This window comes from Cricetulus griseus, chromosome 4 (genome assembly GCF_003668045.3).
Source record: "Cricetulus griseus strain 17A/GY chromosome 4, alternate assembly CriGri-PICRH-1.0, whole genome shotgun sequence".
Lineage (NCBI taxonomy): Eukaryota > Metazoa > Chordata > Mammalia > Rodentia > Cricetidae > Cricetulus > Cricetulus griseus.
Window position 1 is genome coordinate 211,382,516 of NC_048597.1, and position 17,147 is coordinate 211,399,662.

General features: G+C 50.3%; 1 protein-coding gene across 2 annotated transcripts in view; it reads left to right on the forward strand.

The window, feature by feature from the left end:
* The window catches only part of Rab6b (RAB6B, member RAS oncogene family), a 54,453-nt gene that overhangs the window by 21,952 nt on the left and 15,354 nt on the right, over positions 1 to 17,147 (forward strand). For both annotated transcript variants that reach the window (XM_027414332.2, XM_035443899.1), the window contains exon 2: positions 6,450 to 6,508. In XM_027414332.2, the coding sequence (XP_027270133.1) occupies positions 6,450 to 6,508 (59 nt within the window). The remainder of the gene's footprint in view (positions 1 to 6,449; positions 6,509 to 17,147) is intronic.

The window sequence follows — 17,147 nt, forward strand, 5'->3', positions numbered from 1 at the left end:
CCTGCCCCATGCCTGCTGTCCTCAGCCTCCCTCTTCTTCCTGCCATCCATCTCCCCGTTCTATCTTCACTGGCCCCTGAGTGAGGCCCAGGCAGCCGAGCATCCACTGGCAGAGGGAATTAACATACTTAATTAAAGTGTCCGATGAAGAGCTTTGCATATTTCTTAATTACTGTCTGGGTCTGTGGGGGAAAGGTTTGAAATAGGATTTTTTTTTTTTTACCTGTTTCCTCTTTTAGCTTACAGTGAGACAGCCAGGCCCTGAGGGCTCAGGTGGGAGCTGTCAAAGCTGCTCTGAGCTCAGGGTGGCAGAGTAGGGTATGGGGGGGGGGGAGCCTGGCCCCAGGCATATTTTTTTCTTTCACAGTCAAAGAGGGCTGGATTTTCTGTTTCTTTAACATGGAGCAAAAGGAAACAAGACTCAGACAAAGGTAGCTGCTGTCTCCCTCTGTTCCTCTCCTCCTCACAGAGTCTAGGTGTCACGCATACAACAGCTGGGCCCATAATAGAGGTCCCAGTGTGCAGAGGTTGCAGGGGAGGTTGGGGGCATCTTTCAAGGACACTGAAACAGTGACATAGGGTTTGGATGGCTTGTCCTCCTCCCAGTTTCAGGTCTTGGGCTCAGCCCCTTTGTAGGCCCTTGCCAGCATCCCCAGAGCATTTCTCATCTGTGTCCTGAAAACTTAGTGGTTAGGACAGCTGAGTGGGCTGATGACTTGCACTGGAAGGAAGCAGATTAGAATTTTCAGCCCCTGGAGCCACCTTCTAGGAGCTGCAGACCTGCTTTGGTAAGGGCTGTAGACAGGGTACTGAGGCCTAGCGTCTGCCACTGGCCCTGTTCACCTAAAAACACCAACACCTGAGAGGCAGACAATCCACTTGGCTGTAACCATGACTTATATGCTACTGCCACCCAAGATGTGAGCTCTTTCTAAACCATCATGAGATCTAGGATGAATGCATATCTGTCTAAGAGTGTTGCAGAGCAGTTAGGGACAGTAATGTGAGCTCGAGCTGCGTGCAAGCAGGCTGCAGGCCAAGGCTCTTCGGAGTTGTTGCAGCTTCTGCCAGGCCTTGAAGACTCTCAATCAAGTCTGCAAATAATGTCTTGTGCTCTGTCTCACTCCCTGGCCCTAACAGCCATCTCTTTGCTTACACTCACACTCACTGTGGAGATGAGGAGGAGATGTGTCCTTCACAGAGGGAGGCAATGTGTTCAGCTCTCATCCTGTGACCTGGGCCCAAGTCACACCCAGAGTCCTCATGGGTACCGACTCTCAGGCATGGCACTCATGGAGCAGTATGGGTGAGTGACTGTGTTGACGGATAACCCCGTCACTCAGCCCTCAGAGCTTCATCTTCACCACCACCCCACTTGCCACCTCCCCTCCAAGAGGACGCTAGGACTCCCTCAACAGGGCCTCACTGCAGCCAGCTCAATGAAATCTGGCATTTCAAGTGTCCATGGCGGGGGTCTAGCTCCGCACGGCCAGGGCTGCTTGAGGGAAGCCTGCTTTCTCACTGTGAGTTTGGTGCCCAGAATGAACCTGGCAGAGTCAGCACCCAGTAGAGGTTCACCGAATGCAGAAACTTCTCTGTCCTTTACAGCTACTTAGGAGCCACCAGAATGTACAAAAATTTGTCAGACTGGAACTTGTGCTGAGTCACTGGGGCCCATAGACTGTGAGAGGACACTGGAGTATATGGACCCTGAGGAGACAAGCAGGCACTGGTAGCAGGCCACCAAGGGCCAGGGTTCCGTCTATCCAGCAGCTGGTGGTGTTGCCGTGGTGTGTGGGACTCAGGGCCTCACTGAATGTGGGTATGGAAGTGTGTGGTTCAGCAACTCAGGAGAGTTCAAACAAAGAAAATAGTTATTTCATGGAAAATAGGCATAGATCCTTTGCTCATGAGACTGAATGATTGTTTTTATTAATTTACTTTCTGGAAACAGGGCCTATGTGTGTGCCCTGATCATGATAAGGAAGGCTTTTACAGTGCTCCAAATCCAAGCGGATTACCCGATCTCTCCTTGGGTGCTGGAATCCAAAGAATGGGCTCCATCATCTGCTGGTTACAAAGCCAGGTGACTGGAGACATCCTGGGCTCCCACTCAACTCTGACCTACTGTGGGGTCCTGTCACCTCCTCTGTTCTTTCACCCCTGTTACCCCTGTGTCCTTCCAAATGGTCCACCTCTCACCAGACTTCTGCCCCACCTCCAGGGTGGCTTCTCTAGCCAGTCTCTCAGAGCAGTATGAGTTCTTTTAAAGCTCAGAACTGACTCTGAATAGCTCATTACTGTATCAAATCACCCCAAATTCAGCTGCCCAAGGCAAAGGAAGATATTTACCTGGCTCCCAGGTTCATAATTGGAGCAAGACACAGCAGGGCAAGGATGCATTGGTTCTGAGCATGTAGGATTGAAAGCAGCCTGGAGGCTGAGGTAAGAGTTCTCGGAATGAGAAGGCTCATTCATGCACAGGTCACCTGCCATAGGGGATGTCTCAGTTGCTTGCACACATCACACCAGGTGGGCCGGCATGGACTCTTGTGAAATCTCACAGCCCAATTCTAGGACAGGAGCACACTTCAGGCAGGCGGGTTGCCCTTTCTCGCCTGGTGTCGGGAGTCACACAGCACCATTTCTGTCATCAGAGTAGGACAACCCGTACCCCCCCACCAGCCCAGACTCAGTCCCTGAATGAGTGTCAGACTTGCATTGTGAGAGCATGTGGAATGGGGACCGCTCTGCTGAGCTGTGGTGGGAATGTTGGGCTACCATCACGGTTCACATCCATACCCCATGTGCTGATGACTCCTATGGAGCTCTCGCTGCCTTGGAAGCTTCAGCTGTGGCCACCACACCCCTGCCAGCCTTGCCTTTCCATTTGCCCCTTGTAGCCCTCCACAGCTGGGGCCCCAGAGGTGAGTTTTTGTTTCAGTCAACCCTGCAGCCTCTCAGAGCTTCTGGGAACAGTGTTTTCTGTTTGCTTCTCTCTTCATATACTGTGTCTGGCTCCAATATCTGTAAGAGCGTGTTAAGATTGAGGGGCCTCCACATAACATCCCATGATAACCTGGGCTTCTCCTCTCCTTTCTTTTTTTTTTTCTTTTTGGTTTTTTGAGACAGGGTTTCTCTGTGGCTTTCGAGGCTGCCCTGGAACTAGCTCTTGTAGATCAGGCTGGTCTCGAACTTAGAGAGAACCACCTGCCTCTGCCTCGAGTGCTGGGATTTAAGGCTTGCACAACCACCACCAGGCATTCTCCTTTCTTTTCTTAATGAACACCCCCATCCCCTGCCTCTGCATTTGCTCGCACTGTTCCCACTGTCTGGAGTCCTGCTGCCCACCCCACCTTCCCACCAGCAGCTTTGCTGGAAGACCCCAGGATCTGCTGCTTGCCAGACCTCTACATGAAGCAGCTCCTAAGAGTAGCTGAGGCGAAGGTGCTGGCGGCAGAACTGTGCTACCATCCCAGCTCCACTGCCTGTCCACTTTGTGACCTTGGGTATCCTAATGCATAGGATGGAACTGATGGTTCCCGGGGCAACCCAAGGACAGTGCCAAATCCACTGCCTGGTTTAAGTAGAGGCTCACTGAGCAGGGGTGTTCTCTCCTTCCTAGCGGGCCCTGGTCAGTGCCCAGGGATGACTTCTCTCGCATTCGTTTGGTTGAAAGAAGAACCATAGTCCTGTCAGTTTAAACGTGGGACTGTGCATCCAGGAGATGACAAAGCGGTGTTGCCAAGCCCTGAGCTGGGGGTAAAAAGAGCGCTGTAACGATTCCCTGCCTGTTTCTAATAAAGTCCTACCCTGCTTTGCTGCAGTGTGTCTGTGAGCCATTGTTGGCAGTGCGACAGGGTGACCTTGAGGATGGAGCAGGGGGTGGGAGGCAGGCTCTCTGAAGGGTTCCTGCAGGGATTAGAGGCTGAGGTTCGCCAGCGTTTCTTGCCCCTCCCCCCCACTGCCTGTCCTGGTGCATGCTGAGCGCTACCATGACCTACAGTGGGCCTAATCAGGTCTATTTCCAGATTCCAGCCTCTTCTACCCTGGGCTGTCGTAAAGGGCAAGAAAGGGGCAGGGGAGGGGGCTTCTGCCCTTCAGGGTTAGATGAGCTTGGCAGAGAACACCCCAAGCATGAGCCCTGGAGCTCTTTGATTTGATGCCATGGTGGGGCCATGGGGTGGATAGAGGGGATGTCTTGTAATTAGCTCTGCTCAGGCCTCCTGGAGGTTCCTGGGGAACACCTTTCCCTGCAGTTCCTGGCATCTGGTAGCATTGTCAGGGTTTGTGTCCAGAGCAGGGCAGTCCAGTCCCCTGAAGACTCTTGAACCCAGAGAGCTCAGAAGCCAAGGTCAGGACAGAGATCCTGCAGTCCCACACTTGGCCAAGGTGGGGCTGTGACAAAAGAAATTGATCATAAATAAAAGGCAGAGACAAATGCTGTGAGTGATGGCCTTGGGAAGGATGAGAAGGGGTGGGGTACCACACCTGTCAGGAACTGTCTGCAAGTGGATTTGCTGGATAATGTTTGGGGGTCCCTGAGACCTCTATACTTCTGACCAACTAGTTCTAAATCCGGAGGGGTCCCCAACGCTCCGGCTGCCCCCCCCCGCCCCAGAATCACAGCCTGTCTACCCTCAAGGCACATCAGTGTGCTCACAACCCAGGAGGCTCCCCCACCAGCCTCCACCGGGTGGGGGTGTCTAGAGTTCTTACTGGAATCACCGTGTAGACAGAGCTGGTTGAGTGTTGTCCACATGTTGGAGCTCAGTCTCCAGCTTTCTTCCCTTCCCTGAACTTTAGACTGGCTCCAGGCCCCACCCCTCTGGTCATGTGATTGACAGCCTCATCCTGAGGCCACCTAGGGAGCCACCACCTCATTAATATAGGCTCAGGTGTAGTGACTAAGGCTTAGGAAAAGCAAAGATACTCCTGTCACCCCCTAAAATGCCAATCCAAGCATACAATGCCCCCACCCCATATAAGGAGGTTCATTATACAACTGTAGTGCTGGTGTTTTTTTTTTTTTTTTCCTCCTGTCGTTTGTCATTCTGGAACCTGTCCCAGCTATCTCAAGTGACCTGACGCCTCCTACTTACTCTTCAGTTTTTCCCATGTACTTTGACTTTTATTGCCTTACTTCTTATTACAGCCTCTGCCGTCTTCGGTATGTTATAGTGAGGTCCAGAGGAGCGTTGACTACCTACCTCAAAGGTGACATAGCCAAAAAGTGCCCCGGGAGGATTTGACCTCACCTGGGTCAGACTCGGAGTCTTTTGACTGCAGCCCAAACCTAGTCTCTCAGGAGCTCCTAGTGAGGTGGCTGCCTGTTTTTGGCCAGTGTTGGCTGTCAGGAGTGTTACATGTCTGTAGATTTTGACCCAACAAGGAACTTTCCATGGGTCTTTGGGTTGTCCTGCCCTGCCCTGGCCTGGCAGTGACTAGCCATACCTCCAGGCCCAGTCTGGGGATGGCCTGCTGGACATGTAAAGGGCAGAATGGTGAGAGCTTGTGGCCTTAGGGACCTTTGCCTTCCCTGCCAGAGATAGCTGCTTCCTATACAGCTCCCTTCCGAACCTCCCAGGACTGTGGCAGAGTCCTGGTGGGACGGAGGAGAGAAGTGTCCCATGTGGTGACCCAACAAAATGTCCCTTTATTATCCTTCTTCCCTTCCCAGATGGCTAGACGTACAGCGGTTGCCATTCCCTTCACTGCCATGTCCCAGGGGACCTGCACTGGGCTGTGCCAAAAGCCAAATCCTGCAATCTGGGGAATTAGCAGAATTTATGGGTCTCCCAAGAGACTCTTGGCCTCTTAACCATACTGGCAGTTTTCGATTGGGACATTTCTGCCCCAATTAGGGTGCTTACAGACCTGTGGGTAAGCCTGCAGTTGTCACAGTATCTGGGATCCTCTTATCACTTACACAGTGCAATCTAGGGAAGCTCACGGCCCAGTGTTGGGCTGGACAGTCAGGCACATTCTGGGGAATAGGCTTGCCCTTGAGAGACACTAAGAAAGGACTGCTGCCTTCCCCGGCCACTTTCTTGCCAATGCTTAGGCTGAATAGATGGGAATCAAAGGGAGACCCTAGGAACAGATGCCTCATGGTGAGGTGGTGTGGCCTGGGGAACACAGTCAGCTGTGAGAAGAGCATTCTGTTGGCAGCGAATGTCGGCTGGTACCTGAGGTCAGGGCAGACCTGGACTTGGGTGGTAGAATTGGGGAAGGGGTAGGCCTCCTTCTCCATGGCAGCCCGGCATACAAGAGTGCCTCTGGGACTGACCTGATATAGAAACTCAGCACCTTGACTTGCAGGCTTTTACCTAGGGTCTGCTTCCCTCTTCCCGTGGTTCTTGTAAGCCACTCTCTCTTCCAAGTTTAGAAGACCCCGCCGTCCAGCTCATCTTCTTTTAGCTGAACATCTCTCTCCTTTTTGTCTTGCAGTCGGGAAGACGTCTCTGATCACGAGGTTCATGTATGACAGCTTCGACAACACATACCAGGTGAGATCTCCTCATCCCTCACTCCACCCTCCTCCTCCTCCTCCTCTTCCTCCCCCCCTGCTTCTCATCTCTGCCTGTGGCACCTGTCTGGAGACCACTGCCAGCCTGTCTCCAGGGATTGCTAGATCAGAGGACAAGTCCGGGTTCCATTGGGTGTCTTTGCTTTGAAGGAATGTCTTCCCTGAGTACTGGGCCTATGCAGGAAACCATCTCAGAATCTGGATATTGAAAAGGAAACATTTTTTGTTGTTGTTGTTGTTTCTTAGGGAGAAATCCCAAAGCCAGAGAGGGGATCTCTTGCTGTTCATAGCCAAGTTGGAACAATCACAGTGTTTGCTTATGTTGGGAGGTAGGCAGAAGAAGACAGGCCTAAGTACAAAGCAGCTGAGGAGGGTGCACCTCAGGAGTGGTCGTGTTCTGTTTGCTGGACTTTACATACACACAGCCCAGACCCCACACACAGTCTCTCACATGCCCAAGCACTCACAGACTCACATCCCTAGACTTCACACGCTCAGCGCCCCAGCCCATTGCTGAAGCGCATCCTGCCACAGAGAGAGGCGTGGGTGGCGAGTTTGTCCTGCCCTGTGTGCTCAGGAGACTGGACATAATGACTTCTGTGGATCTTGGTTTTGGAATGGTGGTCTGGGGTCAGCCACAGATCTACTCTAGGTGACCCCAAATCAAAATCCTGGGGAGCAGAGACATATCTGTTTGGCCTCAGTGGTGGTAGCCGTGGTGTGAGTTTTCCTCATAATTAAAGTTGGTTGTTTTTTGTTTTTTGCCAAAGTTGTAAAACTCAGGCATTTCAACTGTTCTTATATTTTTAAAAGTAATGTTTTCTTTCGCCTTCAGGTATAGACAGTTCTCCAATTCATTTCTCTAGGCTGTTAGTAGGTATTACTCGAAAAGGGGAGGGTGGGGCTTCTAGCAGAGCTGGGCTCTTCAGGCAGGGACTGCTCTCAGCAAGACTTCTTGGGGATATTCTCAGTGTGAGGCCCCAGCCTACTGAAAGCAAACAGTGTGTTTGAAGGAGGAATCCCTTTGTAATCACATTCTCAAGGGCAAGTATTTATAGATCCATTGGGGCAGCTGTTCCAAGATGTCACTCCCCACCACTGGGTGTGGGGCAGCTCACCATGCTTGCAGTTCTGTGTCTGCTTGTCAGCCTGTCGTTACCCTGCGCCAGTCACCCTTGTCTTGGATGCCCTCAGAGGGTCCCCTTTCTGTTGCCCTCAGGTTCCTGCTTTCACTCTGCAGTGTGTGGACCAAAATCCTCTATCATGTGGACTCCAGGAGGGGTATCCACGGGGAAGGACAAGGGACTCTGGGTGCTTCAGGGCCCTGCAGGGCTTTAGCACATTGATGGTGGCCCTGCTGTTGTGTCCTCCCCAAAGCCAGGACTGTGTGTCACTTTGGTCTCACTGGACCTGCCCTCCCAGTTGGAGGATTATTGCATCACTGTGGAGCAGAGGTGACAGCCATAGGGACTCCCGTGCAAAGTCTCACTTTGTGCTCTTTGTGTGCCCTCGTATGTGACTGTGTGTGCCTGCTCTGCGCACATGCTCATGTCTTGTCTTTATTATTTGACTTCTTTCCCTTTAGTTTTTTGTTTTGTTTTGTTTTTTTGTTTTTTGTTTTTTTTACTTTTTCAAGACAGGGTTTCTCTGTGTAGCTCTGGAGCCTATCCTGGCACTCGCTCTGGAGACCAGGCTGGCCTCGAACTCACAGAGATCCGCCTGCCTCTGCCTCCCGAGTGCTGGGATTAAAGGCATGCTTCACCAATGCCCGGCTCCCTTTAGTTTTTTGAGACAGAGATTGGCCTTAAATCTGTTAGGTAGCTAAGGACGACCTTGACCCGTGGATCTCTTTGCCTGCACCACACCTGGCTGCTACTTGATCTTTAAAATAGTAATCTTCTTCTTGTTTTCCATTGACATCACACTGAAAAACACAGTGAGATTTTTAGCAGCAGTGGGCAAGTCACCTTTGAAACCTTGCCTCCCTCTTCCCAGGGTCACCCTCACTGCCCACCGCTGTCACTCAAGCCAACCTCTACTTGCTGCTCCCCGTGTGGTAATGCTGGCCTTGTCATTGTCTCCTCTCTACTCTGAAAAATTCTTCTAATGCCTGAAGCTTGGGGCACATGTTTGCCCTCAGTACAGGGGCCCTGACCGCTCTATCGGCTCCTCATGACCTTTTGCCTGTAGCATGTCCTTAAGGCTAGTTGGGCCCCCGAATCTAGGGTGCTTCTGGTTTTCACCTGGAATTTGGATATGCCAAACCCAGGGTCTTCTTAGAGCCATCGCTGTACAAAGCATGGCCACAGATGGTGTCACAGATGCCTACTGGCACAGTAGCGGCTGCTTGCCGCAGTTCATTGGTGCCCTCAGACTGAAAGCCTCCCAGGTCCACTGTCATGGTGAGTCAAGAGAGATCAAAGGGTAGACAATGCTGTCCTCATGCATGGTAGAATTGTCTGACTTGTTTTTTATACCCTCAGGTAGAAATCTTTTCCAAAAGCTCTTTAGAGCAGTAATTAGGCCGACAGGCTGGGTTCCATTTCTACACACACACACACACACACACACACACACACACACACACACACAAACATACACACATGCACAATACACATGCATGTGTGTGCACACACCACCCGTATTAATGAATCCTCTGGAGATGGAGGAAGACAGCCTGTTTGTTTTGTTTTTCCTAGCAGAGCAGCAGAGGTGGATGGGAAGTGGACAGTCTCCAGGGGATGAAATTTTCTTCCTCACAGGTTGTCCCACTGCACAGTGGCCATGCTAGTCACCCTCCCACCAGTATCCTGCATGTCCAGCAGCCAGTACAGCATGGCAGTGTAGATCCACTCAGACAGTTCCCAGACAGTGCTTCCTCTCTTCCCCCCACGTCTCCAGGCCCCATACTCTCTACCCATTCACTCACGCTGGCAAAGATGTCTGTGTGGTGTAGTACATGGTCTGTGGAAAGGCAGTAGAAGTTAGCAGAGAGGCCATAGAGCCTGGCCCACCCTCAGCAGGGTATAGAGAACAGGGGCCAATCCTCAGGGATAGGCAGTCTCACCTTGGTCTGGGGCTCAGCATGCATGAAGCCCTGAAGGGCTGCCATGGGAGGCTGGGGTCCTCTTCTCAGAAGGTTCTGTCTGTCTGTGGGCCCTGGTGAGCTGCCACTTTGCCAGGCCTGGGGACATTTGGGGAGCATGTCTTTTTACACACTGTATTCCCCGATGACCCACATACTTTCACCACCTTGCCCAGTCACCCCTCACAAATCAATTCACTTGTACAAGTGGAAAACCATGCCTCAGCCAGAGGAGAATTGTATCTATGGTGATTTCTTCATGTAAAATCCCAACTAAGAGGTTACCTTCAAACTCTATGGTAGGGGAAATCTGGACATAATCCTGAAATAAGAGTTGGTTCTTGATGTGCCCCCACACATACACACACACACACTCAGAAAACCCCTGTAGGCTCTGGGAAGGGCCACTGTGTGGAGGAGCCCTGATAGGAGGTGTGGTCCTCTGGAGGCAACTGCTGGCTGGGATTGGAGAAAAAATGCTTTGTGTCCTCGCAAAGATTCTCTTTCTAGTCTGCGTATTAGGCAACTGTTGGGGAATGTCTGGGAGTTCAGGCCTTAGCATTAAAAAAAAAAAATACTAAAAGGTGATGGAGATAGACTGAAGGCTAGGAGTCAGTGGCCCCTCCTGGAATTCACACCATGATACAAGTTAGAAAACAACAGATCTAATGGGCTGCCTCTGGGAGAGGCCCAGTGCTGAAGGGCTGTTCTCAGAGGACACACTGCTGTGATGGGAAAGTGCTTCTGACTCTGAGGGGGGTTCCTAGGAAGCTCTGGCCTTGCCTGCAGGCTGGGGGCTCCTGAGATGCTCTTGCCTGCAGCCCATCCTCAAGCCACGCCAATCTGTTCTGCCCCAAGGCTTCCCACACTTGCTTCTTGAGGCTGCCACAACAAATTATCACAAACTGAGTAGCTTCAAACAATAGGAGTGTATTCTCTCATCACCTTCCTCGGGGCCTGAGGATGAAACAAATACAAGGGGGGCATGCTTTTTCTAGAGACACTAGGGGAGGATGCCCTTGCCAGCTTCTGGTGGCTCCAGATGCTCTTTGTTGTAGGGCTGCAAGATTCCCATCTAGTCCTTCTTTGCAGGATCTGAGTAGATGTGGCTGATGCATTGGGGTGGATTCGCCTCTGGGCCCTGAGGTGGATATGGTGCAGCCTCCATACTCTGGGAGAAGCGCCTAGTCACTTGGAGGTCACCTGGTACCCAGCAGCCTTGGATTTTATTCCTGCTTCCTTTTTTTTGTGCTCCTGCTGTGGCCACAGAGATCTCTCCCTAATACAGTACACTAACTGGCCTCTTATCTGACAAGCTATGCTTCCTCTTCAAGGTGGATACACACACACACACACACACACACACACACACACACACACACACACACGCTTCATGCAGCATACACACACACAATGCTGGATCCCAACGCCTCAACCTTTCATGACTGAATGCATGCACTCATTGTGGCTGCATCAGATCCTGCTCATCTCTCTCTTGCTTCACTCTTCTTCAGGAAGCCTTCCTGCCCACTACAGCAGCCATCCATACCTGGCTTGTCTGGACCACACACCCAAGGTACCCCACCAACTGTGTCACAGGCTCAACCACTAATGCAGGTGGGGGAGGGTGACTGGGCAAAGACTTGGATGACATTGTGATATTTCTCGTTAATGTGGGAATTACCAATATGGAGTCAGGTAAAAATACGAGGGAATTTAATAGGGAAAAGCCTTACTTACAGAGCAACCTAGCCAGCCCGTGGGGCAGCAGTAAGTACAGCAAATGGAAGATGAAAGCGAAAGCAGGGGCATCACGTGAGCGTGAGGGTCCCTCACCCTTAAACTTTCCCTATGTCACCCTGACCACGCCCTCGCAGGCATGGTCAGGCACACCTGTAGCCAGCCCCTAAGCAGGCGTGGCTACAGCATCCCCTACAGGGGAGGGTGACTGGGCAAGGACTTGGATGACAGCTGTGATATTTCTCGTGATGTGAGTGCCATGACCACTCAGGGACGGGGTAGCTGTCCTGTATTAGTATTATCCAGAGGAACAGAACCCATATATATATATATATATATATATATATATATATATATATATATATATATATAAAATTACAAATTGGATGGTCGTTCTTCATATGGAGGAAAGTAACCACCAGAAGACAGATTTGTGACACTGAAAGGCCAGGTGCCTGCCTTGTGACCTTAGGAGCTAGCATTGCCTCCTCCAGGGTACTTGCTGAACGGCTGGCTATGGCTGGCAATGGCTGGCAACAACCTGGCCCTGCATGTTTCCCAAAGGCTGTGGGATCCTACCCACAAAGCACCCACTTTCGGGTCTGAATCTTTAAGTTTACCAGGCTCATTTGCATGCTAATTTGCATGACTTTACCCAAATACTTTCCTCCGATGGTTGGTTGTGCAAAAGGAGAACAGCGGAGTCATTGTCAAGGGCTTGTCATGCCCAGCTGCTTCCTGCCATTTACTGATGCTTCTCTCCAGCCCTGGGCTCGCTCAGGCCTGGCCAAGGCTAAAAGAAGACACGCATACTTGCCTTTTCATTCTCTTCCCCAGAAGAAATGCTGGAGTCAATTTATGCAAATTGCCATGCCGATTTCCTCTGTAGACTTTATTGCTGTATCTTGTCAGAATGTGGATGCAAAATTATATTTCATAATACATGCACAGAGCCAAGAACATTTCAACAAGTGCCGTAGGGAACATCTTCTTGCTCGGAGATCAGCTGTGCTGGTGGACGTTCCTTCTGGAGGAATGCACATAGCACGCCATCGTTTGAACCCCTGTTGATACTGTTTCATACCACACTCAGAGGAAGATAAACAGTGGGGAGGAAATCTGTGGTTGTTAATATTCCTCGCATGTAGAAAATAAAGCGGCTGCCATTTTTCACAGGCCGTGCTGCTTGCCAGTGCAAAGGAATAAATTAGCATGGCCTGGTCGGGGAGGGGGGGCACGTATCACAGTAGAGTACACTGCAGTCTCCTTCAGAGGAGACATCGCGCGATACAGGCAGAGTAGGCACAGCCTTCCAATGGGATCATGGGGCTTCTTGGCCGGCAGGAGACTCTCCAAGCACATGCCTGTAGTTGGTGTGTCTTGGTATCCCATCCCCCATGGAGCAGCTACCATCAGGAATTATTTGTTCCGTACCTCACAAGATAAAGAACAGAACCGCTGCTTTGACCATGTCTCCTTAGCACAATGCCTCATTTCAGACCCACCTTTCTGACGCTTGGCCTTTGCTAAAGACCCTTGGGGTGATGATAAGGATTGGGAGCACAAAGGTTCCTAAGGGGAAGGGAGGTGCGGCAGGTTAGGAAAAACCCAGTTCCTGCTTCTCCAGTGCAGGACTTAACAGAACCTTTAATGTGCCACCAGAGGCTGGGACAGAAATCCTTTCCCCAGAGTACCGGCTCACGGTTCACCTTCACCCTGAACATAGACTCTGAGGGTCATATCACATCATCAGACAGACACTGGGCAGTCTCCATGGGCTTGGCTCTGCAGCTTTGCTTGGACAGCCCTGGGCCAATTGGTTCCTGGTAACAGCTGCTCATTTTTGTTTATGTAGCATATATCAGAATGAAGTGCCTCCTTAGAGTCCAACTCATTTGGTCCAACAGTCTTTACAGAGAGTGCTGGTGTCTTCAGTTGAGAGATGAGGGGATAGAGGGCTAGGGAAGCTAATCAGACTCCTTAGCTCAGTTGGTAGAGTCTAGCTTGCATGCATGGAACCTTGGGTCTTCAGTATGAGGGAGCACACTTGTAATCCTAGCACCTGAGAGGTAGAAGTAGGAAGGTAAATTCAAAGCCAGCCTCAGTAACATAGTCTAATAGTTAGAGACCAGCTTGGGAGCGGAAGTGAGTGTTGACTCATTCTAGCTTCTACTTCACTTTCTGGCGCCTCACCCACCTGTTTGTTGTAGTTGGTTGGTTCACAGTTAATAATAGTAATCATTAAGAGGTTAGACCAACTCTCGGGTGATGAGAGCCAGAATCCTCCTTCGAATCTCCCATCCTCCGCTCTTCCCCAGCCTCTGCCTACTGAAAAGTTGATATGCACTAAGTAAGGGCTTCCATATTCACTCCACATTTCCCTGAGACACCAAGCGAGCAAGGCCGCTGCTCTGGAGCCTCGGAGCCCTTCTGTACCGCTCTTCTCCATTTGCTGTGAGTGACAGTTCCTCTGCAGGATCTTCTCCACAAAGTCAGAAGCTCCTTGGGGGGCAGGGACCAGGGATTTGTGTAACACACAGTAGGCACTCAAGAGTGAAGTGGCTCGACTATTAATTATTTATGCCATCTGCCACGGAAGATGCCACCCAGGGAGACCATGACCACCTTCTCTGAAAATCTGCCCTTCTTGGGAGAGACAGGCTCCAGCTGGCAGTGTGGTGGGGCCAGCTGCTGTGACTTGTATCTGGGAAATAGACGGTGCCCAGGAGCTGGAAATGTTCTGGTCATGGAGACCCAGCCAAGTCTCTCTTTCAAGTCCTTTCCCTTCTGTCTTTTGAGGGCTCACTCTATTTATTTCTACTAAAATGCAAATGAACTCCCTCTTAAGTGGGCTCTGCTGAGCTGTTATGGCTAATTAATACCACTTTCTGACGGTAGGGAGCCAGATAGGATGTGATGCCAGGGAGCTGCAGTGACAGCTCCAAGGCACAGTGACAGCTTCAGAAACGGACTTCTAGAAGCAGAAGGAGTACAGCTCAGTAGCCCGTAGCAGAGGCTTTGGTGTCAGGAGACCTGGATTCAGATTCCAGCTCTGCTGCCCAGACTGTGTGACCTTGGTTCTGAGTGAGCCTGGTCCCTGTGCGTGACACCTCATCCGCGAGCATTGTGTCACCACCACACTACTCCCAAGCCTTGTTATCAGTCTGTGACCCTGGAGAGCACAGCCCCCTCAGATCCGGATCACAGAACAGAACAGATGATTTGCACCCTTCACTGAGCAAGTGGATGTTCTGAGAACTCGTCTGTCGTTCTGGTTCCCAGACTGACAATCCAGAGCATGTGCTGGTGTCTACCTGAGCGGGCTTAGGAATCTCAGTAATGAAAAAGCTCCCGGGTGACTCTGAAGCACACCGTCAGCAAGCTACAGCTCGGGATCACCACATCATTGACCAGTGGCAGAGATCAGCCAGTCTGAGACCTTTCCTATTTGGTAGTAGAGAAAGTATTGAGTAGTCTCTGGGCTGGCCTGAGAGTTCAGAATGTGATTTGCAGAGGAAAAGTGTCTCAAATTCTAAAGAAATACTGACTGTGGAAGAGCATTTCAGGGGAGGGACAGCGTCAGAAAAAAGGCACACAAAGTGACATAGGAAGGGCCTGCAAGCTTATGAGGTGGGTAAAGGTGCCTGATGCCAAGCCTGATGACCTGAGTTTGATCCCAGGACACACATGGTGTCATGTGCCTGACAATTTACAGAAAGATTTAGTTTGGTTGATGGTTTCAGGAGAATTCAATCCTTCACAGACAGGAAAAGCCTAGTAGATTCTTAGCAGTTCGAGCATGTGGTGGAGGCTCCTCATGTCACAACAGACCGAGAAGCAGAGAGAGCAAGGCTAGAACCAGGTATAAACTGGTGTGCATGCCAAACACCCACCCTATGTGTCCTGTTTCCACCAGCCAGGTCCTACTTGCCCAAATAGTACCACCAGGTGGGAAACAAATACTCAAAACCTAAGCTTGTAAGAGACACTTTAGATTCAGATTATACATTCTATCCTGGTTGCCGAAGGCTCATGGCCATCTTGTAATATAGAGATGTATTTATTACAACTTCAGGAGGCCTCAGAGTCTCAGCATTGATCAAAAGTCTAAATCTTTTTTTTTTTTTTTGAGACAGGGTTTCTCTGTGGCTTTGGAGGCTGTCCTGGAACTAGCTCTTGTAAACCAGGCTGGTGTCGAACTCACAGAGATCCACCTGCCTTTGCCTCCCGAGGGCTGGGATTAAAGGCTTGTGCCACCAACGCCCGGCTCAAAAGTCTAAATCTAGGGGCTGGAGAGATGACTCAGTGGTTAAGAGCACCGCCTGCTCTTCCAAAGGTCCTGAGTTCAATTCCCAGCAACCACATGGTGGGTCACAACCATCTATAACGAGATTTGGTGCTGAACACTGAACACTGCACACATAATAAATAAATAAATAAATAAATAAATAAATAAATAAATAAATAGAAAAAAGTCTAAATCTAAAGTCTCTAATGAGACTTAAAATAGTCTCTTAGCTGTGACCTGTAAAGTAAGAAGAATATCAAGATTGACCCAAAGCTGGACTAACACCCAGCTGGGAAAACATTAAACCTTGTAGCTCCATGTCCAGAACCTGGGGCACATCGTTTGATCTCACTCATAAGCATTCTTTAGAAACCTAGGTGCAAGATCCCAAAACTCTTGCATTCTGCACACCTGAAAAATAGCATCCAGTGGATAATTCCAAAGTCCACTGCCAACTTGGACCTCTTATCAGCCCGAGTACTGGACCTAGAGCGAAGAGAACCATTTCCCTAGGTGGCCCTTTTCCACCAGAACACCCTGGTGACTCTTCAAAAGTCAATCTCCTTTTTAAGGAAAGTATTTTAAGTGAGTCTTCAGTTTTGTACCCTGGAACCTTCAGAGGGTGGGAACTCACTCTCAGGTCACCTGTCCTGTTGTCCCAGGGTCGGATATGCAGCTTCTTACTGACACCCATGACTTTAACGTCAGTGGCCTGCCCTGCCCACACTTCTCTTATCCGCAGTTTTAAACATCTTCACCTTCCTTTCAGGACCAAATCCCAATTTTAAAAACTCTTCTCTGCATTATGCTCCCGATTCTCACTATAAACCTCGCTCAAAGCAGCCAGAACCACCCCACAGGCTGAGTACTAAGTTACCTTGCATTTTTTCCCTTACCTGTGAAATTCACATCACTCAAATTTTCAGCACAAAGAATGTAAACAAATTCTTTGTTCCCAGTCCTTGTCCCTACCTGAGACCACATGAGTAGTCTTTGATGTCCATATTGTCAGCCTTCTGATCGATCCTCCAAGTTCTCACCAGAGGGATGAGTCTCTGACAAGCCAGTTTCAAGGGCAAATAAACCACGTGGTGGGATTAGTTATAGGAATGGTGCCACTTTGCTAGGGCCAGCTCCGTGCTTGTTAACTTCTGCATCGTTCTGATAGAAACAACTTGAAGGAAGAAAGATTTATTCTGACTCCTGGTTTTCCAAAGGGCTTCAGTCAATTCCAGCAGTTGTAGCATGCAGTAGAGGCACTTGATGTCACTGAGACAGCTGGGGAAGGAGGGAGGACAGAGGCCATGTGTAACCCTCCAAACCCACCCCTCCCCAACTACTTCCACAGGGATGCCCCATTCTGAAAGGTCCCGCACCCTTCCACGTGAACACCACCAGCTGAAGAACAAGCATTCGAAACACGAGCCTCTGGGACATTTCAGATTGACATTCTAACAAGTGGCCAGGACAGGTCTATCTGAATCTGAGTGTGTGAATGAGTAAGTG